Source organism: Semicossyphus pulcher, unplaced genomic scaffold (assembly GCF_022749685.1).
Source record: "Semicossyphus pulcher isolate SPU_LCO1_2020_fin unplaced genomic scaffold, fSemPul1.0.p SCAF_16, whole genome shotgun sequence".
NCBI lineage: Eukaryota > Metazoa > Chordata > Actinopteri > Labriformes > Labridae > Semicossyphus > Semicossyphus pulcher.
The window spans coordinates 3,017,501-3,045,381 of NW_027211670.1; the positions used below are offsets into that span (position 1 = coordinate 3,017,501).

The 27,881-nt window shown below is 44.2% G+C and overlaps 1 protein-coding gene across 1 annotated transcript in view; it reads left to right on the plus strand.

Moving 5' to 3' along the window:
* The window catches only part of ryr2a (ryanodine receptor 2a (cardiac)), a 104,039-nt gene that overhangs the window by 61,749 nt on the left and 14,409 nt on the right, over nucleotides 1-27,881 (plus strand). The window contains exons 75-104 of the mRNA XM_069663995.1: nucleotides 1-28; nucleotides 330-422; nucleotides 518-688; nucleotides 908-967; nucleotides 1,909-2,043; nucleotides 2,315-2,427; nucleotides 2,524-2,620; nucleotides 3,031-3,137; nucleotides 3,434-3,485; nucleotides 3,756-3,806; nucleotides 3,889-3,988; nucleotides 4,500-4,579; nucleotides 7,889-7,965; nucleotides 8,203-8,276; nucleotides 11,768-11,785; nucleotides 16,742-16,822; nucleotides 17,564-17,652; nucleotides 19,766-19,894; nucleotides 20,226-20,330; nucleotides 21,085-21,166; nucleotides 21,281-21,439; nucleotides 21,518-21,672; nucleotides 24,325-24,540; nucleotides 24,616-24,888; nucleotides 25,779-25,985; nucleotides 26,057-26,386; nucleotides 26,586-26,656; nucleotides 26,891-27,035; nucleotides 27,139-27,225; nucleotides 27,383-27,652. The exon at nucleotides 1-28 is cut by the window's left edge and continues 60 nt beyond it. Of these exons, the coding sequence (XP_069520096.1) occupies nucleotides 1-28; nucleotides 330-422; nucleotides 518-688; nucleotides 908-967; nucleotides 1,909-2,043; nucleotides 2,315-2,427; nucleotides 2,524-2,620; nucleotides 3,031-3,137; nucleotides 3,434-3,485; nucleotides 3,756-3,806; nucleotides 3,889-3,988; nucleotides 4,500-4,579; nucleotides 7,889-7,965; nucleotides 8,203-8,276; nucleotides 11,768-11,785; nucleotides 16,742-16,822; nucleotides 17,564-17,652; nucleotides 19,766-19,894; nucleotides 20,226-20,330; nucleotides 21,085-21,166; nucleotides 21,281-21,439; nucleotides 21,518-21,672; nucleotides 24,325-24,540; nucleotides 24,616-24,888; nucleotides 25,779-25,985; nucleotides 26,057-26,386; nucleotides 26,586-26,656; nucleotides 26,891-27,035; nucleotides 27,139-27,225; nucleotides 27,383-27,652 (3,655 nt within the window). The remainder of the gene's footprint in view (nucleotides 29-329; nucleotides 423-517; nucleotides 689-907; nucleotides 968-1,908; nucleotides 2,044-2,314; nucleotides 2,428-2,523; nucleotides 2,621-3,030; nucleotides 3,138-3,433; nucleotides 3,486-3,755; nucleotides 3,807-3,888; nucleotides 3,989-4,499; nucleotides 4,580-7,888; nucleotides 7,966-8,202; nucleotides 8,277-11,767; nucleotides 11,786-16,741; nucleotides 16,823-17,563; nucleotides 17,653-19,765; nucleotides 19,895-20,225; nucleotides 20,331-21,084; nucleotides 21,167-21,280; nucleotides 21,440-21,517; nucleotides 21,673-24,324; nucleotides 24,541-24,615; nucleotides 24,889-25,778; nucleotides 25,986-26,056; nucleotides 26,387-26,585; nucleotides 26,657-26,890; nucleotides 27,036-27,138; nucleotides 27,226-27,382; nucleotides 27,653-27,881) is intronic.

A 27,881-nucleotide genomic window follows, 5' to 3' on the forward strand; every position in this document is an offset into this window, starting at 1 on the left:
GGTCTTCATCTTCTGGGCAAAGTCTCACGTAAGAGAAGAACCATGAGAACAAACTGCTCATTGAAAATGTATTTTTCACCTGTAGTTTACTTTATAAAGCACAAATCACACAGATCTTCTGACTCCTATCAGGTCCAGTCTGTTCTCTTTGTAGGACCTGAGGCTTTTGGATGTTGTATACACTTTACAGCAGCTGTTTATTGATGAAGCCCACTCTGACAGATCAAATTATAAATATGACCTGAAGTTAACTTTTCACTGAACCATCAGAGTATCTACAGAAGTTAAAGTGTAATTAGTGTTAAACTGATGTCCTGTTTCCTCTGCAGAACTTTAAGAGAGAGGAGCAGAACTTTGTGGTGCAGAACGAGATCAACAACATGTCGTTCCTCATCACAGACACCAAGTGCAAGATGTCAAAGGTGAGAAGATCACTGATCACAGTTTTATACATTTAAACATACATGCTGTTTAAAGACAAAGAAGAACACACCACAAGATTCCTGTCTGCTCTCAGGGCATTGTTTCAGACCAGGAGAGGAAGAAGATGAAGAGGAAGGGTGATCGATACTCCATGCAGACGAGTCTGATCGTTGCCACTCTGAAGCGTCTGCTTCCTGTTGGGCTGAACATCTGTGCACCTGGAGAACATGAGCTCATTGCCCTTGCCAAGAACAGATTCAACCAGGTGAGAAACACCTGTGCTGCAGGTACATCTGTTCTCTAATGTGAGATATTAATATTACAAAGGGCTATGAAAACCTGACCTGATCAGTTAATAAAACATCCCTCACTGCAGCCTCAGGTGAACAGTAATGAATTCAATAGACACTGAACAGAAACAGAATCACTGAGTGTTACAGGTGAAACGTGAAGGTTTGGTGAGAATGAGTTTTTGTGTCGACAGAAAGACACAGAGGAAGAAGTCCGAGAGATCATCAGGAACAACCTCCATCTGCAGGGGAAGGTGAGCGTACTCTCTATAGCCGTGGTTCTCAACTGGTGGGTCGGGACCAAAAATGGGTCGCGGAGCTGATTTCAGTGGGTCGCAGATATGTGCTGTGCTTTTATTTTGATGGGTGTCCAATGACGTGCGTGCACACTCCATGTATCCGGTAATTGGGTAATCCCTGCTACAGTTACATTTACATTCTTATAAACTCAATGAGCCCGACAGTAGTTGCATTTCTGTTGAAAGAGCTTTTTAATGAACACCTCTGCACTTAGTGACATTGATGCAATTGATGATGATGACTTTAGAGGATGTGGTTTATGTTGATAAGGATTCTCATGATGATGATGATGATGATGATGAACTATATTGACCTTGTTGATGTTGCTGACGATGATCATTATAAAAACAAACCAAACAAAATAAACAAAAAACATTGACCAAAACCCGCCCTGTGCTCTGCATATCAGCACCAGTGTCCGATCACACTTGAAGCTGTGTGTTGGCTGTTACTGACTTTGTTCCCTCCTGTCTTGATCCTTGCTTGTGTCGTATTAACTCTCAGATGTACAGTACGTTGCTTTGGACATAAGCGTCTGCTAAATGAAATAGTAACATTGTAAAAACAGGCTGTAGAGGGAATATTTTCCTCTTATGCACCCTTGCTGGTCATTCGTTGCCCATTATACTGTTTTGTTTTGTGATATTGACATACTGTGATGTGTCATTCCGTCTCAGGTCAAAACTGCACCATTGTTCACTAAATAAATTTGAGAGGTTGAAAAAAATTCTGAAATTTGGGTCACCAATTGTCATTAAGGAGGTGGTGATGGCTCCTGAGGCTAGACCAGTTGAGAACCACTGCTCCATAGCACTGTTTATACACTGCATACCATATATTTATATCTACACTGCTGTATACTGTATATCTACATGTGTCTACGTGTGTGCCTCAGCTGGAGGACCCAGCCATCCGATGGCAGATGGCTCTGTACAGAGATCTACCGAACCACCACGAGGACTCCTCTGATCCTGAGAGGACTGTGGACAGAGTGCTGGACATCGCACACGTCCTCTTCCACCTCGACCAGGTGTGTCACAGCATGTGTGTGTATGTGAGTGTGTGTGTGTGTGTGTGTGTGTGTGTGTGTGTATTGTTAGGGTAAAAGATGACAGAATATTTTTCACCAGGTCTGTACAGGTAATGGACCTATCAGCAGTTCTTGTTCATCCTACCTGGGATGATGTTCTGTGTCTGTGCTCCTAAGCCATATCTGTTTTTGATGATTGACTTGAACTGTACCTGTTGGCTTTTTATGAATACTCCTCTGTGTGTGTACATGCGTGTGTGTGTGTGTGCAGGTAGAACACCCTCAGCGCAGTAAGAAGGCCGTGTGGCACAAACTTCTGTCCAAACAGAGGAAGAGAGCGGTGGTGGCCTGTTTCAGGATGGCTCCACTCTACAACCTGCCCAGGTGACCCATCATCATAGTACATGTTATATACAGAGGGTGTGTGTGTGTGTGTGTGTGTGTGCTGTAAACACACTTTAATACTCCTGTACCCCCCAGACACCGGGCGGTGAACCTGTTCCTGCAGGGCTACGAGAAGTCCTGGATCGAGGCAGAGGAGCACTACTTTGAGGACAAACTCATCGAGGACCTCGCTGTGAGTTCATGTCGGCATAAAGTCAGAATCTCCTCTGAGGATCCTGGTGTTTGTAGTTTCTTTTGGTGTTTGTAGTTTATTGTGGCGTTTGTAGTTTATTCTGATGTTTGTAGTTTTATTCTGGGGTTTGTAGTTTTATTGTGATGTTTGTAATTTATTGTGATGTTTGTAGTTTATTCTGGTGTTTGTGGTTTCTTTTGGTGTTTGTAGTTTATTCTGGTGTTTGTAGTTTTATTCTGGTGTCTGTAGTTTATTATGGTGTTTGTAGTATTGTTCTGATGTTTGTAGTTTTATTGTGGTGTCTGTAGTTTATTCTGGTGTTCGTAGTTTTGTTCTGATGTTTGTAGTTTTATTGTGGTGTCTGTAGTTTATTCTGGTGTTTGTAGTTTTTTTCTGTGCTTGTATTTCAGAAACCAGGAGATCAGGAGGCGTGTGAGGAAGAGGAGGGTCTGAAGCACATTGATCCACTGCATCAGCTCATCCAGCTGTTCAGTAGGACCGCTCTCACTGAGAAGTGGTGGGTCCACAAACATGCACTATGTTGTACACAATACTGTATGTAACTCAACATGTACTGCATACATGTTTGTAGGGCTGCACTATTAAAGTCAATGATTAAAGAAAAACTTGAGTCCTGATTTTAGCCGTGTCTCTGTACTCTCAAAATGTTGAGTCTGGTTGTAAAATATTCTAACAAACGTTTATGTATTTTTTTGCTCCAGTGTTCAGGAAAGATAATCGGTACATAAAAACCTATAGGAGTCAAGCTACAATATAAAATAAATGTATTTGTGTGTGTGTTTCCTGTCACAGTAAACTGGATGAAGATAATCTGTACATGGCGTACGCTGACATCATGGCAAAGGTACTGAACACCTGAAACAACCACCTTTATATGACTGACAGAATATCAGATGCTGATGGTGGTGATGGTGATGATGATGATGATGATGGAGGTGATGATGATGTGGTGGTGGTGATGATGATGATGGTGGTGATGGTGGTGATGATGGGGGTGATGATGATGATGATGATGATGATGATGATAATGATGATGATGATGATGATGGTGGTGATGATGGTGGTGATGATGATGATGGTGGTAACTCTCTGTTTTCCCTGGTTTCTCTCTCAGAGCTGCCATGATGAAGAAGATGAGGACGGAGAGGAAGTCAAGAGCTTTGAAGTAGGTGATCAGATAATCACCTTTCTGTGTGTCTACCTGTCAGTCTGTGTGATATATCATGTCTCTGTTGTTTTGTCTGCAGGAGAAGGAGATGGAAAAGCAGAAGCTGTTGTATCAGCAGGCTCGTCTTCATGACAGAGGAGCAGCAGAGATGGTGCTGCAGACCATCAGCGCCAGCAAAGGCATGTTACACCGAATACTACTACGATATAATACAAGTACTACTAAGTTCTACTACTAATACTACTGTATAACACAAGTGCTACTCAATAATACTACCAGTGAAGATAATGTAGTGTCTGCAAGTGCTCAGGTGACCCAGCTTATACCTGGATGATTAATAACTTTTATCCAGGCCATGACTTCATCCTCCCCCTTATCTTTGTTAGAGTGAGGTCCAAAACCAACCTGTAGTTACAGTTTATAATCTACACTACTACCGCATGAAGTAATCACAGGCATGTTGTTGGGACTGACGTCAGCCTTCCATGAAACTCTGCAGAGGATGAGAGGCTGTAGCTAATGTTACTGAAGAGTTTAGTCTGATTCTGAGTAGTAGTAGTAGTGACAGCAGGGACGCAATATTAACATGTTAAAGTTCACTGTAGGACTCATGTCCAGTTGTATTCTCTCTCTCTCTCTCTCTCTCTCTCTTTCTCTCTCTCTGTATGTGTGTGTGTTACCTGTTGACAGGTGAGATGGGTCCCATGGTGGCGTCCACTCTGAAGCTGGGCATCGCCATCCTGAACGGAGGAAACTCAACAGTTCAGCAGGTAAATTACTGATACTGACATTTACAGTTTATTATCATTCTGAGAGAGTCACACACTCAAGGGACTCTTTGTCAGGTACAAACACACACTGTATATAAGGATGGGACATACTCACAGTGAGCCTCCAGTCTGGTGTAATGCCATTGTCATCTTGGTTTTTTGAGCCAGAAGTGACTATATTTGGAAATAAGGGCGGAAACACATTTCTATGTCTCTGTCCTGGCTGAAAGGTCTCTGTGTTAGCAACCTGTCAATCACAGGTAGCCTTGCCCTAAACCCTCCCCTCTTTCTGGTCTGTGTGACTCTAAATGGGAGCATCAGTGACTAAATGAACATCATGCTGTGTTGAAGAAGAAGACTTGAAACTAGAGATTGAGACCATAAACTCATTAGGATCATGTTTAAATGGTAAATAGACTGTACTTATATAGCGCTTTCTAGTCTTTGCGACCACTCAAAGCTGCGTTTACACTACGTCACATTCACCCATTCACCCACACATTCATAAACTGATGGCAGAGGCTGCTACATAAAGTGCCCAACTGTCAATCAGTCATCAGTCAGAGCCATTTGTGGTTCAGTGTCTTGCCCAAGGATACCTCAGCATGTAGCCTGAGGGAGCTGGGGATCGACCTCCGACCTTCTGATTGAAAGGTGACCGACTCGACTTCTTCTAAATCAAGAAGAAAGTAGGCTATTTTCTCATAGACTTCTATATAATCAGACTTCTTTGACAATCAGTGGAGTCGCCCCCTGCTGGACATTAGAATGCAGGTTAAAGAAACTTCCACTTCTTATATACTGTCTGTGGGGACACCTGTGCCCACATGTGCAATGACGGCAACACCTGGAGGGGGGTGATTTGGAGCAATGGCCTTCCCTATCTGAACCCAAGTGGTGTTTGTTATTGGACTTCTGTGCTCGTCATGGATTGTTCATAACGAACACCATGTTCAAGCATAGGATGACTCATAAGTGTCCTTGGTACCAGAGCACCCTTGGCCAAAGATCGATGACTGACTTTGTTGTTGTGTCATCGGATCTTTGTCTTGGACACTCAGGTAAAGACAGGGGCAGAGCTGTCAACTGATCACCACCTGGTGGTGAGTTAGATCAGGTGTTGGGGGAGGCTGCCGGACAGACCTGGTAAACCTAAACCTGTAGTGAGGGTGGATTGGAACGTCTGGTGGAGGCCCATGTCCGCAAGGCCTTCCACCTTCGGAAGAATTTCTTGTGCATTCTGGGGGAGGTCGGGGACATGAAATCCGAATGGGCCATGTTTAAGACCTCCATTATGGTAGCAACTGCTAGGGGTCGTGGTCAGAAGGAAGTTGGTGCCTGTCATGGTGGCAACCGAAGAACCTCCTGGGGGACACCGGCGGTGAGGGAAGCCATAAGGCTGAAGAAGGAGGTCTTTCGGACTTGGTTAGCCCAGGGGCCACCCGGAGCAAAAGGAGGAGTTTGGGAAGGCTATGAAGGACTTTGGTTGGCCTCAAGAGGTTGGCTAAATACACCTTCAGCTGGGCGGTGAGAGAAGCTAAGCCTCTGTACTCTGAGACACTAGAGCAGGAGTTTTCAGGGGGAGATGCTGGCTCAGTCTGGAAGGGTCTCAGACAGCTCACCAGCTACAAGCCGAAAACCCCCCCCACTCTGTTAATGACCTGCGCCTTGCCAACGACCTGAACGAGTTTTACTGTCGCTTTGATAGACAATGGGACAGTCCTGACACCACCGTGACTCCATTCAACAACAACAACTACAGCTTATCACCTCCACCTCCCCCATCACCTCAACGGCCCCCTCCCCTCACACCACAGCAACAACTCTCTCTGTCATGGAGAGAGATGTCAACAGGATTTTTAAAAGACAGAACCCCCGCAAAGCAGCCGGACCGGACTCTGTCTCCCTCTCCACCCTGAAGCACTGTGCCGATCAGCTGTCTCCGGTGTTCACAGACATCTTCAACACCTCATTAGAGACCTGCCACGTGCCAGCCTGCTTCAAGGCCTCCTGTCCGACAGGAGGCAACATGTGAAGCTGGGGAAACACGTCTCTGACTCCAGGACCATCAGCACCGGCTCCCCTCAAGGCTGCGTTCTTTCCCCTCTGCTCTTCTCCCTGTACACCAACAGCTGCACCTCCAGTCATCAGTCCGTCAAGCTCCTGAAGTTCGCGGACGATACCACACTCATTGGACTCATCTCTGGTGGGGACGAGTCTGCCTACAGGTGGGAGATTGACCATCTGGTGACCTGGTGTGGTGAGAACAAAGGACAGTGGAGATGGTTGTGGATTTTATAAAGACACTAGCCCCACCCGCCCCCATCACCATCAGTGACTCCACTGTTTCCACTGTGATCTACGTTCCAACCCTCACCTGTGGTCATGAGCTTTGGGTAGTGCCCGAAAGAATGAGATCATGGATACAAGCGGCCGAATTGATTTTTCTCTGCAGGGTGTCGCTCAGACAGAGGGTAAGGAGCTCAGACATCCGGAGGGAGCTCGGAGTAGAGGCGCTACTCTTTTGCATTGAAAGGAGCCAGGTGAGGTGGTTCGGGCATCAGAGGCTGCACTCTGGCTTACTACAAGCCCAAGCAGAAACAGATTTTCTTGTGATTGACTTTAATTAACGGCTCTTCAGTTTGCTGAAATAACAACATAATGATGCAGATTAGGAACAAGTCAACATGAAGCTTTGTCAGGTCCGTCCTCAAGGGGAGAAGAAAACTACTGTAACATGAGACGGAGGGCGGAGCCATCATTTATGATGCATTCAGGGAAGTTGGAAAATCTAAACGGTTTTCGTGACACAGCGTCAGGGAATTTGTCTCAAGTTGAATTTCTGATCTAGAACGGATTGTTAGCTGCTAGCATGCAGATGTCTGTTTATAGAGATTAATAAGAAGCTAAACCGTCGTCAGATCACGCTGATAGGAGCCTGGATGTCATAACAACGGATTACGTTCCCTCTCTTTTGCTCTCCACAGGGACTGTTTTTCCTGCCGCAGCCTGCTGATACATGATTAGTCAATAATACTCGGACTACAAGCGTAGTTCAAACATAAACCAGAACACTTCCCGCACAAAAAACCCACGTCCCTGCCTATACTGGATATAATTAAACTAAGGTGTTTCTTATCTTCAGTGTTCCTGTGAAGTGTTTGTTGAGACCACAGAGGTGATGAGTCACATTACTGAGGTTTAAAACAAACTGTGTAGGTGTTCACAATATTGTTTCCCCCTCCTGTACTGTTCACACTGTTGTACACTGTGTTAAACCCGACTCCTCCTCCTCTGTGTGTTGGACAGAAAATGTTGGATTATCTGAAGGATAAGAAAGACGTGGGCTTCTTCCAGAGTCTGGCTGGACTCATGCAGTCCTGCAGGTACAAATACACACTCATGTACTGACAGTGTATTGATGCCACAGTTTGGTTAGTCTGAGTGGGTGGTTTAACAGGTTCACTCTTCAACGTATCACACATAGACAGCTATGGAGTGCATCAGTCACTGTGTTCAGTCACTGAAAGAACATTTCAGCTGATGTCTAATGATGCAGGGTGAAAGGGTGATTAAAGGAGGAACAAAATGTGAAAAATATTCATATTGTGTGTGTGTTTCAGTGTTCTGGATCTGAATGCGTTTGAGCGTCAGAACAAAGCAGAAGGACTGGGCATGGTGACGGAGGAGGGATCAGGTCAGTACGACTGTAATCACTGGTTCATATTTTAACGGTCATGTTGACAGAAAAGCTGTTTTCTGTCGTGTGTTGATGCTTTTTTTTCACCAGCTGCAGGTAAAACTTTAAATTGTCACTTCAATTAAAAATTCGTTAGAAATCATATTGGTGCCATGGTAGAACGTTACGATAGATTCAAAGGCTTTCTTTAAATCCAAAATATCACTGTGATATGGAAAGCATGTTCACAGCGTTCTCCTGCTCTGAGCGACGTCTCAGAATGTCGAACGTTTAAGAAGTGCTGAAAGAAAAAAGATCTGTTACACCTTCTTCATTATTTATGTTATAGATCCAATAACGCTCCTGTTATCCTCATCAGACCGTCATTGTCTTTCTTTGATCCATCCTGTTATCAGTTCGGTCCACTGTTATGTTGATTTTTTATCAATGCAGCACTTCCTGTTTTATATTCAGTCACTTCCGATTTAACTGCTACCTATAGTACTTCACATGCATTGATCACTAGTAGGATTTCCTGTATAGGTGTATGTTTTTATAATTTGCTCTTCCTCATCTTGTGTGTGTGTTAAAATGTTTTGATCTTCCTTCAGACTTCACCCTGATTCTTTTATAAATCTGTGACCTTTACGTCCATACTTTTATTAAATCTGTGACCTTCACGGAGACGACCTACAACAGTGCAGGACATCTTACTTTGTGTTACTGTTGCTAAAACTACTAATTCAGTATTTACATCGGTATCGGTGCATAACGTATCATCATATTACAATGGGTGCAGTATTGACTTACATTACAAGTTAGTTTCTGGTGTTAAAGCACTGCTGTTCACATACAAGCTGAGTAATCCAGCACTAAGAGTTGTCACATTTTATTTTGTGTGTTTGGCTTCATGGGTAGGCCACAGTACAGAGACAATAAATGGTTAACAAGTAGTACAGCTGAACCCTCGGACACGCCATCCCACTAAGCCCCAATGCCAGAGCAGGTAGGAGATCTTTAACAGGTATGGTGTGGTATGCTCAGGAAGCCCAAAAGCCAATGATTGGTATTAGGTGTTCTGATATACCGTAGGGGGAGGCCGAGGCAGCAGCTCGATCCTGAAGCGTCCTAAGCGTCGCTGGAACCAGAATTGAGCAGCCACCTGTCCAAACTCTGTGATGAAGAGAGGATCAGTTCACTTTAAGCCTTTCTGGAGGCTGGAGAGTGATCCTGTTCTAGCTGTCATGAATGTGGAGCCAAAGGCGGCACAGCTTGCAGTTTTCAGGGAAATGGAATTTAAGAGTGATGGGACAGAGGAGCAAGAGGAGCAAGTGATAGCAAATGAGAGATAGAGGCTCGACCCTGAGGGATGATGCGTAGAGCATAATTAAGGTGGCATAGAAGTGAAAGGAGTTGATGTTTGGGATTAGGGATCAAAAGGCGGAATCGGTGCAGCTTTTCTGTGTGGATTGAAGTCTGAAACAGATGTGTCCAGCCTGATTCCAAGATGCTCGAGGGATGTGGAGACACTTGCTGTATTTTCTGCAGACAGTGGGACTCTGGGACTGAGACTGGAGACAACTGTCAATGTAGCCAGTCCAGAAGCAGGTGGCGATGATGGGGGAATTAGAAAGGATCCTGCAGAGGGCTTCTGACAAGGTGACAAAGAGCTTGGGGCCTTGCAACCAAAAGTGAGCCTAACTCTGAAGTAATAAACGCATGTGGCCAGTGGGCGCTGAAGAATCACCACAGGCCCTGATGGAGAGGGAGGACTTTGACAGCATGTTGATGTCTGCTTTGGAGAGCTAAGATCCTTTCCCAGCAAGATTGATGAGGACAATGGCATGGTTGATGGTGATGTCCTGAAAGGAGAAATCTTCATTCAGATGTATGCCAATCTGCCAAGTTAGAATGGCAGATGAGAAGAACAGCCGATCATGAAGCCATCTATAACCTCCTGAGCAAGGAGACGGTCGATGGCTTGTGGTGGACTGTAGATTTTTACTTTCAAAACTGATGGATGGTTGTTTGGTATTTCCAGAGTGAGAAACCATTTTTAAACCCGGAAGGCTGGATTATTAATGGGAGCTGCTTACCTAGATATTGCAAGGTGGGGTTGTGAGGTCATGCAGGACGAGCATGGAAGCCTCCACAGAACTAGAACATGTGGAGGAAGCGTGACTGGGACATGATGCACCCTGCCACGTTGGAATTGTTGAAAATAGAACAACCTCATTGGTTCATGAGGGCCTGCCTTTGTTGTCTAAACCATTAGTTACAGGGAAGTTGAGAGATGTGGCTAACAGAGCTCGCATTTGAGGTATGGATCCTGGTGGAGCCACTGTCAACAAGTGGGAGAAAACCAGACCTCTTGATTGTGTTTGATTTGGTTAAGTGCAGGCAGGTATGAAGCAGGAAGTAGCCGGGGAGGGCTGCATGGGCAGCAGTAGATTTTGTTGTCACAATGCGTCCATGTTAGACTGCTGGAGACAGGTGGAAAAAGGATCTGGAGCAAAGTGGGGCCTTGTAGGAAGGTGGGTGCTAGTACCAGGGATTCTGGAGCATGGTGATGGAGTAGTCATGCCCAGGACCGGTGGCTGGATCCATCCTCGGAGGTGATGGGGTTAGCTGATCTTGAATTTCATCGTCCTCTCTTGTTTTATGAAGAGGGCAAGGCGAAGAGGCGAGGAGACGAGGAGACGAGGAGGATTCGTCAGGTAAATTTCAGTAATATTAAATCTTAAGAAGAGATGACCCCGGTGGGATACTGACCATGGAGGGGACTGTGTTGTGGCTTGCTAGACGCTTCCTGTGTGGCTTTTGCATGTTGGACAACAAAGTCTCACCGTGGGGGTAGTGGACATGTCTGCCTATGTTGGCATGGGCTGGTGAAAACTTTGGATCATCCTGATTATGTCTGAGTAGTTTGTCATCCCATGGAGAAAGACAGTCAAGGTCCATGCTTGAGGTGAGGTGAGTGGACAGATGATTTTGCTTGAAGAATGTTGTTCTGTGTTGTACTGAGCGTAAGAGGAGGTGAGGGTTAGCTTTGAATTGATTGGAATCTCAGGAGAAGCGTGGTTGAGGTGTGGTCCTGCTCCTGAAACTATGCTGTATAACATCTAATGACAAACATGTAGCTGACTGATCTTTACTGCACCTATTGTAGTCAAAATACAGCTACTCCTAAAATCGTATTGTCCAAAAAAAGATCCACGACCAAGGATTGAAAAGACGTCCTGTAACACAGTACACTCACAGAGGATGCACATTAAAAGAAGAGCTGAGTCTTGGTTTTGTGAAATGACTTTTACTGACGTGTGCAGGTATTTTTCTGTCAACACATGATATATTTTCATGTTGACTAAATACATTTGGACATTTTGAAGTTTCTCTTTTCCCTATATGTAATCTTTAGTTTGTTTGTTTCTTACTTTCTTTCTCTCTTTCTTTCTTCCCCTGTTTTCCTTTTCTCATTTTGGTTTTCTGCACTTTCTTCCCCTCCTCAGTCATCACTCATGAGCGTGGTAATTATGCCTCCTGCCATCTTCCTGTGTGTTGGTTGGCCTCTCTCTCTGTGTTTCTCTGTTCCTCTCTGTTTCTCTGAGGTTGGTTAGTTGTTGTGTCAGTTCTGTCCAGGTCCTGAGTGTAGACCTTCAAACTTCTCTATTTTCTGCTTGTAGCTCCTCCTCTGCCCCCCCTCACCATCTTCTCTCCGTATTTAACTCGTACTCTGGTTGTCTTTTTACAAAAGTCTTTCTTAAAGTCTCAGAGTCACATCTCTCCTCCCTGAGAACAAACTGATGATAAGATGATGACGTAGATGTTAAGATTATGTCCTGGCAGAATTATAGTGTGTCTGCCTCCCTCTCAGGATTTGTACAGGATCTGGCACAGTCTAAATATCACTAATATGACTGTTTACCCCCCCACCCCCACCCCCCCCTTGCTCATGTAGTTACCCTGCAGTCAGCTGGCTGTCGTGTCTCAGTGATGGAGGTGGTTATCGTGCTGGTTGTTCTCTGTTGTCTCCTCTCAGCTGTCACTGTCTTCTTCTCTTCAGGCTGCAATGAAAAATACCCAAACAGCAAATGTGAGATTACTTCGTGTGTGATGCTGTAATAATAATATTACTATAATAATAATAGATCCTGAGTCTCTGTAATGTGAAGTGGTCAGTCAGGGTCAAAGCCACAGAGAATTATGACCAACTCTGCAGAGCATTAGCATCTTTTATCTCATCATTCCCCAAGCTCGCTCTTCAACGTTGTTTACAGTCAACAGTCTCCCGGCAGGCGATCATTTACAAGGATCTCTTTTTTTCTTGTCATTCAGTACAAATTTCAAACTAATGTTTTTCATAGGTAAGTGTAGTTTAGCAAGTCAAAGCCTTCTCATGTCACTCAGCGTGTCCAGCTTCAGGGCTGTCTGACAGAAAGGGCAGACCACTGCTTGTGTCCCGTGTGAAACCTGAACATCCTCGTCATTTAAACCAAAAACAGGATCCACGTAGGTTAGCTGCCTAAACTGGACAAAGAATAGTCACAGTGTGTCCGTGTCACAGCATCTAAACTGCTCTGCTAGGTTAAGAAGAAAGACTGTGGCTTCTGTTAAATGATTGTCATGTACGTGACCTTATTTATGTACGCGGACGCGAACCTCCGTCTCCTCGATGGAAGGCCTGTGTTTGTTTGACCCATCCCTTCCCCCAGCGTCCACCCCCTGCTCTCTCTGACTCTTTAAACTGTCGCCTGACCTGCTAAAGGCTCTTGTGCTGCCGGCATTGACTAATCTGTGACAAATCTATATATTTGATGTACTGACTGCCTCTGGTCTATGAGTGACTGGGTTGTTGTAGAGCAGCAGGAGGCTGTTTTCCAAGAAGCTAATAAAGCCACTGTAACTTCCTCTTCAGCTGCAAACAGCAGCTAGAGACTAGCTGGAGAACATTGAGCAACTAAAGAGACACATCTCTCCCTCAGGAGCTGGTGGAGACCAAAAACAGAGGTAAAAGAGAGAATATAGGACTTATATTCATCAGGCAACACATAGATCAAAAGTGGGCGGAGCCACCATAAGGTGGTTTATCGACTACTGTTTTGAAGAGTATGGCATTTTGGAGCCAGTAGTGACCATATTTGGATGAGAGGGTGGAGCTAGAGAGGAGCTTGCGATTAGCAAAGGCTAAGTCATCAGCTAATGCTAGTGCTAGCTTGGTAACTTTCATCATAAAATCACAGTAATTGTGATATTAATTAAGGTGCTAATTTTGGCTAGTGAAGTAAGTACTATGCTTTCAAAAAATGTAGTGAAAAAATAAACAGCCGAGTCTTTAGAGTGTCTTTAAGAACGATCGCACACTGGAGAGGAAATTTTTTTATGTTGCCATGGTAGCAACTACCCCCGCCCTTAAACATACCACACCACAACATTAAGTGAAATATAGGTTCATTTTCTCATAGACCTCTATACAACCAGTGGAGTTGCCCCCTGCTGGACATTAGAGAGAATGCAGGTGTAAGACACCTCTGCATTAGCTTCCCTTTAAAACCAGGCAATGTCCACTTCTTGTGACATTTTAAGAGTTTGATTATCATCTAAAATAAACCAACAGAAGTATTCAGTAGTTGCAGTCCTGCTTCTTCTTCTCTTACTGTCCTCTCTTTAAGTGTTGTACTTTGGACTTGAAGTGTCCGTGTTTAACCACGCTGCTCTGTGGGTGGAGGGGGTGATCTTTTTGTTCCTTCCTTCCGTCCTTCCTTCCTTCCTTCCTACCTTCCTCTCTCTGTTTCCTGGCTGAGCTGTGTTTTGTAGTCACTGTACTTGTCCTTCATGACACAAAGTTCATTTGAATAACCCTTCCTTTTTATGATTTCATGTTTGATTATTTTCCCCCAGTATTGTACTTTAAGTCCATGATTTGGTAGTAGTTGTAGTTGCATTAAAATACTGTGTATAGTTTAAGACTCGTTGATGGACTAGAGGAAAGTTGTATATGTGCAGTTATTGCACACCACATCCTAACCTGATCATTATATATAATCCTGATCTAGAGACAGGGATTATGCTTGTTAAGGTGTTAAGTGTAAAAGTTGGAAAGTGTCCCCCCTTATCTGGTTTACTGTGTTTGGAATAAGCCTGAAAGTGCTTTAAGCTGTCACTAAATTGTATTTCTAAAATTACTTTGAAATTATTGTTTTTTATAATGTGATTAAAGAGGAGGAACAGGGAGACAGACTGTGACAGAACCCCCCTGAAGGGACTGCTTCGTATGGTGGGTGGAGGGGGGTCTCGAGAAAGGGTTTCAGGGGCAAGTGCTGAAACACAGGGGTTTCAGGCAGACTGTCTGGGGGCAAGGCTGGGGCAAACCTGAAGCCCTCAAAAAGCCGCAGGGCAGAGACGGAGCATGAGCCCTCTGGGAAATGAGAAGATAGTCAACCAGACGGAAGAGCTTCCCGGAGAACAGGATGGAGGTCAGCCAGACAGACAGGGCCTCTCTGTACGACACAGAGCCGAGCCGCTCTGAGGTTTGACGTGGCAACTGAGGATGTGTTCAACGGTCAAGACAGGGTGCAAGAAGAGTGAAACAGTGAAAGCTGAGCAGGTCGCCACAGACTTGGACATGAGCAGCTCATCAGCAGGAACAGGAGACTTTTACTGAAACTCATCATCAGGACGAGGAGACTTTGACTGAAACTCATCATCAGGACGAGGAGACTTTGACTGAAACTCATCAGCAGGACGAGGAGACTTTTACTGAAACTTATCAGGAACGGGAGACTTTGACTGAAACTCATCAGCAGGACGAGGAGACTTTTACTGAAACTTATCAGGAACGGGAGACTTTGACTGAAACTCATCAGCAGGACGAGGAGACTTTTACTGAAACTTATCAGGAACGGGAGACTTTTACTGAAACTCATCATCAGGACGAGGAGACTTTTACTGAAACTCATCAGCAGGAACAGGAGACTTTTACTGAAACTCATCAGCAGGAACAGGAGACTTTGACTGAAACTCATCAGCAGGAACAGGAGACTTTTACCGAAACTCATCAGGAACAGGAGACTTTTACTGAAACTCATCAGCAGGAACAGGAGACTGTAAAGGAGCAGGTGTTACCTGGTCTGACAGGGAGACGAGGAAGGCTGGAGGTGATCAGGCTGGAAGCTAGCAGGCAGGGAGCTGAGTTGTGGAATGTGGTGGAGGCAAAGATTGGAAGGGGGCCTCGGGTAGCTTGAATCAGGCTATAGAGGAGAAACAAGGTGACTGTGACAGAAGAAATTCATGTTTTTAGCACATGCAGTCAGATACATCTTTGTTTTGCATCACAGCAACGATCACCAGCTTCAGTCAGGTTGGTTAGAGAAACTAAGCTCTGCCATCCTGCAGGGACAGATCTTATTCCTCTCTTAATACTATCTTGTGTTAGCATAAGAAAATGCTTCACTGCCACTAAAAGAGAACACCTGCACTTTCAGTCTTGTTCTAGACCCTCATACCAGTTCAGTCTGTTGTCTCACTGTATGGATCTGTATCTGTTCATATTTCTGTTGTTGTATAAGTTACTGTCTCATCTTCTTCTGTTTGACCCTCTTTTACTTTTGCACTCTGTTGTTCAAAGCAGCATTTAAGCTCAGTCAGACCAGCTGTTCTCGGTGTATCTTTATCTTTAAACGGAACCAGCCTCCATAAACCAGCCCTATGGCCGCCAAAAAAGGCAAACCCGCTGCAAAATGTTTCCATGAGGAGAAACAGGTTTAAAATCCAGAAACAATGCAAATTCAAAAACACATAAAATATTCAAACAAATAAACAGAGACGTGCAGTGAGTTAAAATGTGCTGCAAAAAGCAGAAACAAATACATTAAAAGCAAACGCACAGCAAATACGTAAAAGAAGTCAGAAACAGGCAAACCCAAAAAACAAATGCAACAGAAAAACGATCACAACAGAAGAGCTCCAAGCCTGTAGGGGGCACTAAGAGGAACTTTCTGTAACTTGTTTAATGGAGAAAACCGGTAGGGTGAGTGTTTGTGTGTCTCGTTTCTCCTGATGGAAATTTTTTGGGCCAACGTGTTCGCTCTTATTGGCCACAGCACAGACCTGACTGTAAAATGCTGCAAAGTAAAAACCAGTCCACTTCAGTCCACCACCGAGTGCTGTGGCTGCCCACTGCTCATCCCAGTGTGTGTGTGTGTTTGTGTATGTGTGTGTGTGTAAGGGTTGTGTATTATGACTGACTGGAAGGAAACATGTTTTTAACTCTTTTGTTCCTCTCCATCGTCTCTCCTTCATGTCGTCTGCTTCTGTCTCTCTGACTCTCTCTGTGTGTTTGTGTGTATATGAATGTGTGTGTGTTTGCACGTGTTTGTGTTCTCGTTCCTGTGTATGTGCTTGTGCAAACGTGTGTCTGCATGTGTGTCTGTGTGTGTGCATGTATGTGTGTGTGTGTGTGTGTGTGTGTTTCTCCTCTCGGCCAGGTGAGAAGGTCATGCAGGATGATGAGTTCACCTGTGACCTTTTCCGCTTCCTGCAGCTGCTCTGTGAAGGACACAACTCAGGTGTGTGAGAGCTCGTTATCTGGTGATACCTCAATATACAGTGTGAGAGTCTGATGTCACTAACGACCTTCTGAGAATGTGTCTCTAGGTGTGAACCTGTCAGGTAGAGTTTCATGTTCATAATGAGGGTCAACCATATTGATGTGCAGTTACCTCTCTAAATGCTAGCTTGGTTAGCATGGTGCATCTGTAATTCACAATAGCTGTGATATTAACTGGAATGCTAATTTGTGCTAGCTAAAGCTGTCTCTAAACAAAATGTACTAACAAAACAAACAGCTGACTCAGGGTGTCTTTACAACCCAACACTGAACAAGACATTTGTCACTACGGTAGCAACTTATCAATCACAGGTAGCCCCGCCCTAAACCCTCCCCTCTTTCTGGTGTGTGTGACTCTAAATGGGAGCATCAGTGACTAAATGAACATCATGCTGTGTTGAAGAAGACTAGAAACTAGAGACTGAGACCATAAACTCATTAAGAACATGTTTACTGAGGGAATAAATCAGGAGAGAAGGAGGACCATTTTCTCATAGACTTCTGTATAATTTTTACATTCAGTGGAGTCGCCCCCTGCGGGACATTAGAGAAAATGCAGGTTTAAGACACTCTGCATTGGCTTCACTTTTGAAACATAGAGGCTGCGTCGTCTGTGGGTCTGAGTGTTATAAACTGGTTCCTTCACTGTGTTTATTAACTTGAAGCACAAACTGCAGTACTTTGTGATTTCCTGTTTCAGACTTCCAGAACTACCTGAGGACTCAAACAGGAAACAACACCACGGTGAACATCATCATCTCCACTGTGGATTACCTCCTCAGAGTGCAGGTCAGCTCCCTCACTCACTGCTGCTGACAGATACGTTCAAATAGGGGCAGACTGATACCAATATACCAACACTATATCAACACTACTGATACCAACACTACTGATATCAACACTACTGATACCAACACTACGGATATCAACACTACTGATACCAACACTACAGATACCAACACTACTGATATCAACACTACTGATACCAACACTATGGATACCAACACTAGGGATACCAACAGTACTGATACTAACACTATATCAACACGATATCATCACTACAGATATCAACAATACTGATATCAGTACTGCTGATACCAACACTACTGATATCAACACGACGGATACCAACACTACTGATGTCAACGATACTGATGTCAACATGACTGATTTTAACATTACTGATGTCAACACTACTGATATCAACGTGACAGATGTCAACACGACTGATATAAACACAACTGATATCAACACGACTAATATCAACACAACTGATCTCAACACAACTGGGGTCAGTTTCAGAAGGGAGGTTCAACAAACCCTCAGTCTAACCCCGGACTGAGGTTTGACTTACTCTGAGTTCAAATTCGCTGGCTTTTTGGTTTCAGAACAGCTGATCAGAGTTAGTTCAATCAACTCTGAGCAGGTTCAGCCGGAGTTAAGTGCGTGCACGCTGACTTTAAAAAGCCAGCATTAATGGAGCCCCGATACCACGATTCACCATGGCAACGGTACACAAAAAAAGGTCCTCCTCCGTCACACCAGTGGAGCTCGAAATCCTCATGCGGACGTTCAGCGAATACGAGCATGTTTTTAGAAAAATAAAGTAACACGGCTGCAGCTGCAAAAGAGAGAGAAGCGGCGTGGGAAGAAACTGCTGCTCGAGTAAACATGCAAGTTTGAACTGGTCTATTTATTTAATACTTAATCACGACCGGAAGCTAAAGTATATATTATTTAGGAGCAATCCAGCGGGAGCAAAACGTACATGGAAGCAGTTAAAAATAAAATACCAGAACATCATTCAAAGGTGCGGCTCAGGCAGAACAGGCTCATGGCTGAACCTCACTTCAATCATATTTTAAATATTAAACTAATGAAATATCATTCAGTGGCTGTTTTAATGTGCATTAGCTTTATCCCTCACATGATGCAGACTTCACATACATTATAATTCATGTTGATTAAACTGAATGTGTTAGTTTAAAAAAAATAAAATTCCAATAATTTACGGCGTCTTATTTGAGTGCTCTCGACAGTGGTGGTGGAAAATCTAAAAATGATGACTTTGACACAGATTTGTCTTTTGATTTTTTTATCATAATTATAAAAGACTTTTGCAAAGCGGTCAGAGCAGCACAGAGACGCAACATTTTTTTTTTAAATTTGTAACCGCTCAAACACACGCGTGAGACGGGCTGAATGAATGAGGAAGTCGAATGAGGGTTTTATATTCTAGAGGGAGGAGACAGAGCAAAACTCTGAGTTTCCTGAAGAAAACCTGCTCGCGACCAGGTTAGGTTCACAGACACAGTTACCATAGTAACCAACTCAGAGTTGAAGTTACCTCCCTTTCTGAAACGGCAAACCCGAGGTTTCCCTCATTTCAGGGTTAACAAACCCGGGGTTTTCACTAAACCCGCTTTCTGAAACGGACCCCGAACACGACTGATATTAACATGACTGATATCAACACAACTGATATCAACACGACTGATATTTACATGACTGATATTAACACGACTGATATCAACACGACTGATATTAACACGACTGATATCAACACGACTGATGTCAACATGACTGATGTCAGCACGACTGATATCAACATGACTGATGTCAACATGACTAATATCATGAATTTATTCTACAAGTAACACTTCTGAGAGTTTCCTCTCCTTGACTATAATTCATGAACAACAACTTTACTGTTGTCAATAAGGAGAAATGAGGAGGCTCATTAATACATTACAGTTAAATTCTACTGATAATAATAATACTCAGACCTGAAGCATCTGCAGTGTGTTCTCTCATGATCTGTTTAATTATTGTCTCACCTCCTCCACTCACCCCTCCTCTTTCTACTCCCCCTCCTCCTCATCCTCCCCCTCCTCTCCTGCAGGAGTCCATCAGTGATTTTTACTGGTATTATTCTGGCAAAGAAGTGATCGACGAGCAGGGTCAGAGGAATTTCTCTAAAGCGATAAATGTGGCCAAGCAGGTGTTCAACACCCTCACAGAGTACATCCAGGTACAAAGACACACCTGCAGTCCTCACAGTGTTCTCTGACATAAAGCAGAGAGATGTATTACTGCTGTGAGTGTGAATCTGGGGCAGAGTTGTAGTTAATGTTCACAGTCATTATAACAGTACCACTGTAAAGAGCAGGGTGACAGGAGACATCTGCAGGCTGTAAACACACATTTCAGTCAGCTGTGAGAACATCACTGTGTTGTGATAGATAGATAGATAGATAGATAGATAGATAAAGTCACTCAAGTCATGTGGGACTGTTACTGTTGTGGGGTATTTTTACAACTGCCACTGATGATGTCATGCTGTGATTGTGATGATGTCATAGGGTCCGTGCACGGGGAACCAGCAGAGTTTGGCCCACAGTCGCTTGTGGGACGCTGTGGTGGGCTTTCTCCATGTTTTCGCTCACATGCAGATGAAACTGTCTCAGGTGGGTTAAAGTCACTGTGAGGGGAGTAGACATGAATCTTTCTGCGTGTCTCTGTCGCTGTTTCCTGTCACATTTCCACTCTCAGTAATCTTATTAAAGTAAATCAAGTCATGACAAAATAGAGAGGCAGCAAACACAAACAGCAATAAGATTCCATTCAGATGTGTCAACACTTACCCCCCACATCAACATTTACCCCAAGAGAAGACAGCACAAACATCAGGACACCTCAGACGAACCTCACTAACACGTCTGATCAACCAAAGATGCAAATATAAACACAGCTTCACATCGATCATTTATTACTCTGATAATAGATTTTTCCAAAGTTAGATAGATATAGATGAAGATTTATAATGATTAGTATAAATCTCAGCTGCAGAATATTTATATGATACATTTACAAAGTCTTTTGTCTCAAGTGGAAGATTGACTTTAAACAAATGAGCCCTCAACATGATCAGATGCTCAACATCACTCACTGCCTCCTCATGTCCTCATTGTAACACATTCAACTGTACCGCTGCACTTTGTCTTTAATGTGTCCATTCAAATTTACAGTGTGCTTTTCTAATAAACAAAGATGGGTATGATTAACAGAGTTCACTTGAACCTAATCATCGCCCTTATTCATTGGACATTTTCATGATAGACAGAAGAGGAGCATCAGGAACCCTTGCTGCAGTATTCCTTCCTGAAAGGTCTTGGAGTGTAGATGGCTGTAAAAACTCTCTCTGTTTGTTTTTCCTATCAGGACTCCAGTCAGATCGAGTTGCTGAAGGAACTGATGGACCTGCAGAAGGACATGGTGGTCATGCTGCTGTCAATGCTGGAGGGTGGGTTATCTTCATGAACACACCTGTATTTAGTGTTAAAGCAGGGGCTGATAGAATGACAGACAAACATGAATAGTCTGGACTCATGCCAGTACAAACTTTCTTGTCTTACAGGTAATGTGGTGAACGGGACCATTGGGAAGCAGATGGTGGACATGTTGGTGGAGTCGTCCAACAACGTGGAGATGATCCTGAAGTTCTTCGACATGTTCCTCAAACTGAAAGACCTAACGTCCTCTGATGCCTTCAAGGAGTATGACCCCGACGGGAAAGGCAAGCTTTTAAAGACATCATTAATATGAATAAAAGACTTATTTACAGGTGATGGTTTCTTTATGAACGGACCCACAGGTGTGATCTCTAAGAGAGACTTCCACAAAGCCATGGAGAGCCACAAACACTACACCCAGTCTGAGACCGACTTCCTGCTGTCCTGTGCCGAGACCGACGAGAACGAGCTGCTCGACTACGAAGAGTTTGTGGAGCGATTTCATGAGCCGGCAAAGGTACAGAACATTTACAGAGATCTCTTCTTCTGTTTCTGTATTTCCTGGTTCCCCCACACTGTTCGTATCCCTCCACTGCTCGTATCCCTCCACTGTTTGTATCTGTCCCGCCTACTATGCTCTGCCAATGAAAGGCGCCCGGTCCTCCCATCACAACAGGGCCATAAGTCTCTAACTAGACTCTTCTCCTCTGACGCCCCCCGGTGGTGGAATGAATTACCAAACTGGATGATGATATTGAGGATGTTGTTGATGTTGATTAGGATATTCATATTGATGATCATGATATGGACCTTGTTGATGTTGTTGATACCCTGTGTTCTGCCTGTCAACACCAGTGTCCGATCACACTTGAAGCTGTTTGTTGGCTCTTACTGACTTCATCCCCTCCTGTCTTGATCGTTGCTTGTGTTAACTTAACAGTTAGCTTAAATTAACTCTCAGATGTACGTCGCTTTGGACAAAAGCATCTGCTAAATGAAATTGGAACATTGTAACTTTAAAGCGCCACAGGAAGTCTTTTCTACCTGTGGCCATGAGACTATAACTTCTCCCCGTTCAGCAGGAGGAAATCTGGAGCATAAAGGACTTTTTATCACCATGTGCACCTTCTGATATTGTGTGCAATCACACTTTCAATATCAGGTTATATTATGTTAACTATGAACAATAATACTTTCCTATATCTGGCTAAATTATGTTCATTATTTAATTTGAGTTGTTTTAGGTTTAAGTGCGGCATTTGACACAGTAGGCCATGCCATGTTAATCGAACATCTCAAGACCTGGGTGGGTGTCAAGGGCACTGCTCTTTGTTGGGTTTATTCCTATCTTTTAAACAGAACCTTCTCGTTCACCATGGGTAACCCCTCATCTTCCACCTCTCAGATTACCTGTGGTGTACCGCAAGGTTCAATTTTAGGTCCACTTTTTATTCTCTAGGCTCCCAATTGGAAATATTATTCCTCATCACAATCTCTCTTTCCATTGCTACGCAGACGACACACAGATTTACCTTCCGCTGAGACCTGGTGACCAAAAAGCCGGGCTGCTGTATTTAACTGCCTCAGGGACATTAAATGTTGGATGGCACAAAGTTTTCTGCAGCTCAACGAGTCAAAATCAGAAGTCATACTCTTCAACCATCCCAACACACATCAGTTTGATTGAAAGTTCCCTCGGTCCATTGTCTTCAAACATCACACCCACTGCAAACTTAGGAGTAATTTATGATTCAGATTTAACATTCCACCAACACATTGAGAAACCCGTCCGGTCCTGTTTTATCCAGTTAAGATCCATTTCCAAACTCAAATCAATTCTGTCACATGCCGGTCTGGAAAAAGTCGTTGACCTTTTCTCGTCTTGACTGCTCGGCTTTGGATCGTCCTGCCTGAGGCAGAGGGTTAGGGTTAGGGTTAGGGTTAGGCAGAGTCGGTGACTTCTTTTAAATCACTTCTTACAGACTCACTTTTAAAGACTTGCTTTTATGTGATGTTTACCTTTTTAAATGCATTTTAAAAATGCTTTTAATCCATTCATCTGTTCCTATTCTTACCACCATTTACTGCTTTTATTATTCTTATAATATTGTTTTTAATAAATGTGTTTATCTTTTATTAATTTTACTGAACCACATCTTTTCATCCCTTTTCCTCTGATGTGATGTCGTTACCTCTTCATTTGTGTTGCTTATTGTTTGCCTTTGTTTCTGATTGATCACTTTTCTTCCTGTATTTGAACTTATCCTTGTTGACCTTTTGTGTTCATTGCAGAGTTCTTGCCTTCTGTTGAATGTTCCACTACTCTCAGTTTGGCCTGAGTGTTGAATCTTTCTGCCTTTGTAAAGTCATCATTATAGCTGTTATATATAAATACAGTTATTATTATTATTATTAAGTTCAATAATATTTTCAGGCCACATGTATATTTGTGTCCATGTTGATATTTATAGAACGAATCATCATGTGCAGTACTTCTGCTTATATTAGCACCATGTGCAGCATCAGGAGCAATATAATAGTTTCTTAATCATTGTGTACAATTACATTCTATATCATGCACGATCTTTAAATTCATCATCTTGTGCAATAGAAGCTCTTGCTACGTAACTGTCACTTTAACTGCCACCATCACTTCCTGCCTACGTCTGTTAATAACTATTTTAACTTTGTTTTCTCTTTTGCATTAACCCGTACACTTTATATTTTATACTTTCACTTATATTTGAGTTGTTTTTTGCTCTGTTGTCGTACTGTATTCTTTGGCGCTCTCTGGCTCTATAATTTAGAATGAATGAAGTTCCGTCTGATCTCATCTTAAGGTTCAGCTTGTTGTTTGCTGTCCACCGCAGACAAAAGACAAAAAGATTTGGAAAATAAGTAGTTTGTTAAAAGGGTTCCTGCTCTCTGTGGAAGGTTTCTTCAGCTTCAGAGCCAGGTGGGATAAGGAGCAGGTGTTGGATGAGGTTCTGAGCATCCTCTACATGATTTCATTCAAAGTGATTCAGAGTAATCTGAGTATTTTGCTTGATTGGAAAATAGAGCTTACTAATATGATTTGATTCTGAGTTTTGGCTCTGACTTTTTAACTTTTGCTGCTGACCCATGATGTGAAAAAAACAGGGACTTAAACCTGACCTGTGTCTTAAAGGACATTGGCTTCAACGTGGCCGTCCTGCTGACCAACCTGTCGGAGCACATGCCTCATGACACGCGGCTGCAGACTTTCCTGGAGCTGGCCGACAGTGTCCTCAACTACTTCCAGCCCTACCTAGGACGCATCGAGATCATGGGCAGCGCCAAGCGCATCGAGAGGGTCTACTTTGAGATCAGCGAGTCCAGTCGGACGCAGTGGGAGAAGCCTCAGGTACGGAGATGAAGTTAAATTTAGAGGTTTCACAGTTCAACAGTGACAACAGTTCCTTATTTACCCTCTGCTCAGGTGAAAGAATCGAAGCGTCAGTTCATCTTCGACGTGGTGAATGAAGGAGGAGAGAAGGAGAAGATGGAGCTGTTTGTGAACTTCTGCGAGGACACCATCTTTGAGATGCAGCTAGCGGCTCAGATGTCCGACGCTGGAGAGCGATCGGCTGTCAAAGAGGAGAGCGAGCGCGAGAAACCCGATGAGGAGAGCCCTGAGATGGGCTTCTTCTCTGTTACCACCATCCGCATGGCTCTGTTAGCGCTGCGCTACAACGTCATGATGCTCATAAAGGTGAGGGCACACACAGCAACGAACATGGCAACAATCAACAAACAAGGCAACAACCACAGCAACAAACACTGAACTTGTCACCACCACAGCAACAAACCAGCATCAGGCACATCATCGAATACAGCCAAATGCAACAACGTACAGCTAACCGTCAAAACACGGGAGTGGGTGTGGTCTGGAGAGAGTTAAAGGAACAGTTAAACTAACAACGTCAACCAGGTGTCAACAAACACTTATTGATTGACTCCCTAAGAGCCGAGGCGATCCCTTGGATCAGTGGATGGGGCTCTGCAGTTTTTTCATAGACCTTGGCTCATGACCAAATATAGAGTGTTAATGTAGGTGTAGTTTTTAAAGCAGCTGGGTTTGGGTTGCAGGGTTTTTACCATTTCATTCTGGTAGAGACCAGGATCTGAGGGTTCACTGTGCCGAACACTGCTGAAAGGTTGAACAGGATGACGACAGCAGAGCAAGGCTGCTCTCAGCCAAGTGGTCCAGACTCCAGTGGGGGTCAGGATGGTTGTTTTATTGGAGATAAATCAAAGTTGAGTTTATACAGTATGCTCAGGGGGAATGCTGAGAGCTCTGACATTCTTAGATCAGAAAGGTTGAGTTGGGTTTGTCACAGAGAAGCAAAAGTGGGGGACTATCTCATGGATGTTTGACAGGAGGACATCTAATGCAGCGCTCTCCAGGAGGACCTGGTGGGCTCTACATCAGAAGATTGATGCTGATCTTTTGTCTCAGTAAATTACATTTAAGGACAAATGATCATAATATAGATCGACAGCACAAGATGATCAGTGAGCTGAATGTTGGTAATGAGATGTGAATGTGATGCTGTTTGATTCGGCCACATAAACACTTCACAGACTCTTTTATGCCCTCAGGTTCTGTCGATGAAGAGTCTGAAGAAGCAGATGAAGAAGATCAAGAACATGACGGTGAAGGACATGGTGACCACCCTGATGGCCTTCTACTGGTCGGTGCTGCTCGGTCTCCTCCACATGGCATTTAGCGTGGCCCGGGGATTCTGCAGGATCTTCTACAGCAGCTTCATGGGGGGCAGCCTGGTGGAGGGGGCCAAGACCATTAAGGTTTCTGATCATTATACTTAAAAACACAATAAGAATTGTTCCTGAATATATCTAAACAACTCCCTCCCTAGGTGTCCGAGCTGCTGGCCAACATGCCTGACCCCACCCAGGACGAGGTGAGGGGGGAGGGGGAAGACCGGGAGAAGAGACCCTCCCCTCAGGAGGACCTGGCGGACCTGGCAGTGAACACCAGTGAGACCGAGCTGCTGTCAGACATCTTTGGCCTGGATTTGAGGAGGGAGGGGGGGCAGTACAAGATCACCCCCCACAACCCAAACGCCAGCCTGACCGAACTGCTCAACTCCCCAGTTCCCTCCCCGACTCCCCCGACCCCACCCACGGTAGCTCCACCCACAGCCCCGTCCACAGCATCCCCACCTGAGCTCAGACGCAGGCATCAGGTCAGACTGGTGGTCTCTTTTTATTTAAGTTTGTTTTTAATAACTAAAATATCTAAATCATCAATCATCCTCATGTCATGTCGTACGTTCAGACATCGTTCCATCAGTGCTAACTTTAAAATGTCTCCGTTGAGCAGCTTCACTGCAGCCTGCAGGACTCACACAAACTCACTGATGAATTTGTGTGATCTTGTTTCAGTCGAAGAGTTCGTCCTCTGAGGAGAAGGAGGCGACAGCAGCCACAGAGCCTGAACCTGAGAAAACATCAGAGTATGTTCATGTTTCTGTCATCAGATTACAACGTCACTCTGTATGATCAGTGTTAGCATGCGGTACAGGAGGGACTGACTTACACAGTGTACACTCGCAGTGTTTTACTCAGCTGACAGGAGCTGCACATAGAGATGCCTCCTCCTCTGATTGGCAGCTTGATGTTATAACACACACATTAACTTGTCACTGTGTGTTCCGGTTGTATCAGGGCTGATCGCTGTGTGATTTCAGGGTTGTAGAGAAACAAGAGAAACAGGAGAAGAAGGAGAAGGTGAAGCCCAAAGTGAGAAGACATCACACATCAAAGTCTGATGAACCCGACCTGCAGGAGTCCGCCGTCCTGAAGAAGATCATCGCCTACCAGAGGAAACTTCTGGTACAAACTTAGTTTAACTCTTTGTTACAGTAATGTCTCAGTGTCAGTGACATGTCTGATGAATGTGATGATGCAAGTAAAGGAAGGATTTGGTCTCCTGCAGAACTACTTTGCCAGAAACTTCTACAACATGAGGATGCTCGCACTGTTTGTGGCCTTTGCAATCAACTTCATCCTGCTCTTCTATAAGGTAATACTAAAGATGTTAGCATGTTGGTATAACATACTGTTATCAGTTACTATCAGGTCCTCTGTCCTCTGTGGAGTAAGACAATAATACATATCACACCACCACTCTATGTTGGAGTTTGAGACTCGAGAAAGCACATTGATTTTTGTCCCTCCAGGTGTCCACATCCTCGTCTGTGGTGGAGGAGAGGGAGGTGATGTTCACCAGCAGCCAGTCAGACAGCAGCGTTCAGTGGGATCCTCTGGGAGGAGAACCCACGGAGGCGAAGGAGGAGGTGCTGGAGGAGGCTGGGGAGGTCCTGAAGCCGGTCACAGTGCGCTTCGTCTTGGAGGAGAGCAGCGGCTACATGGAGCCCATGTTACGAATCCTCGCAGTCTTGCACACTGTCATCTCCTTCTTCTGCATCATCGGATACTACTGCCTCAAGGTACAACACCCAGCGTGTATATGTGGCTGCAATGGTTTGGAAACAATCCAGACTTTGTCAAAGTGCCTTTGGGCAATCCCAAATTGAAGACATAGCCCCCTGTGTGTAACAACGGGAATGGTTAGATCATGATTGGTGATTGGCACTGTGCATAGCAGCCTCTGCCATCAGTGTGTGAATGGGTGAATGTGACATGCAGTGTAAAACTTTGAGTGGTCACAAGACTAAA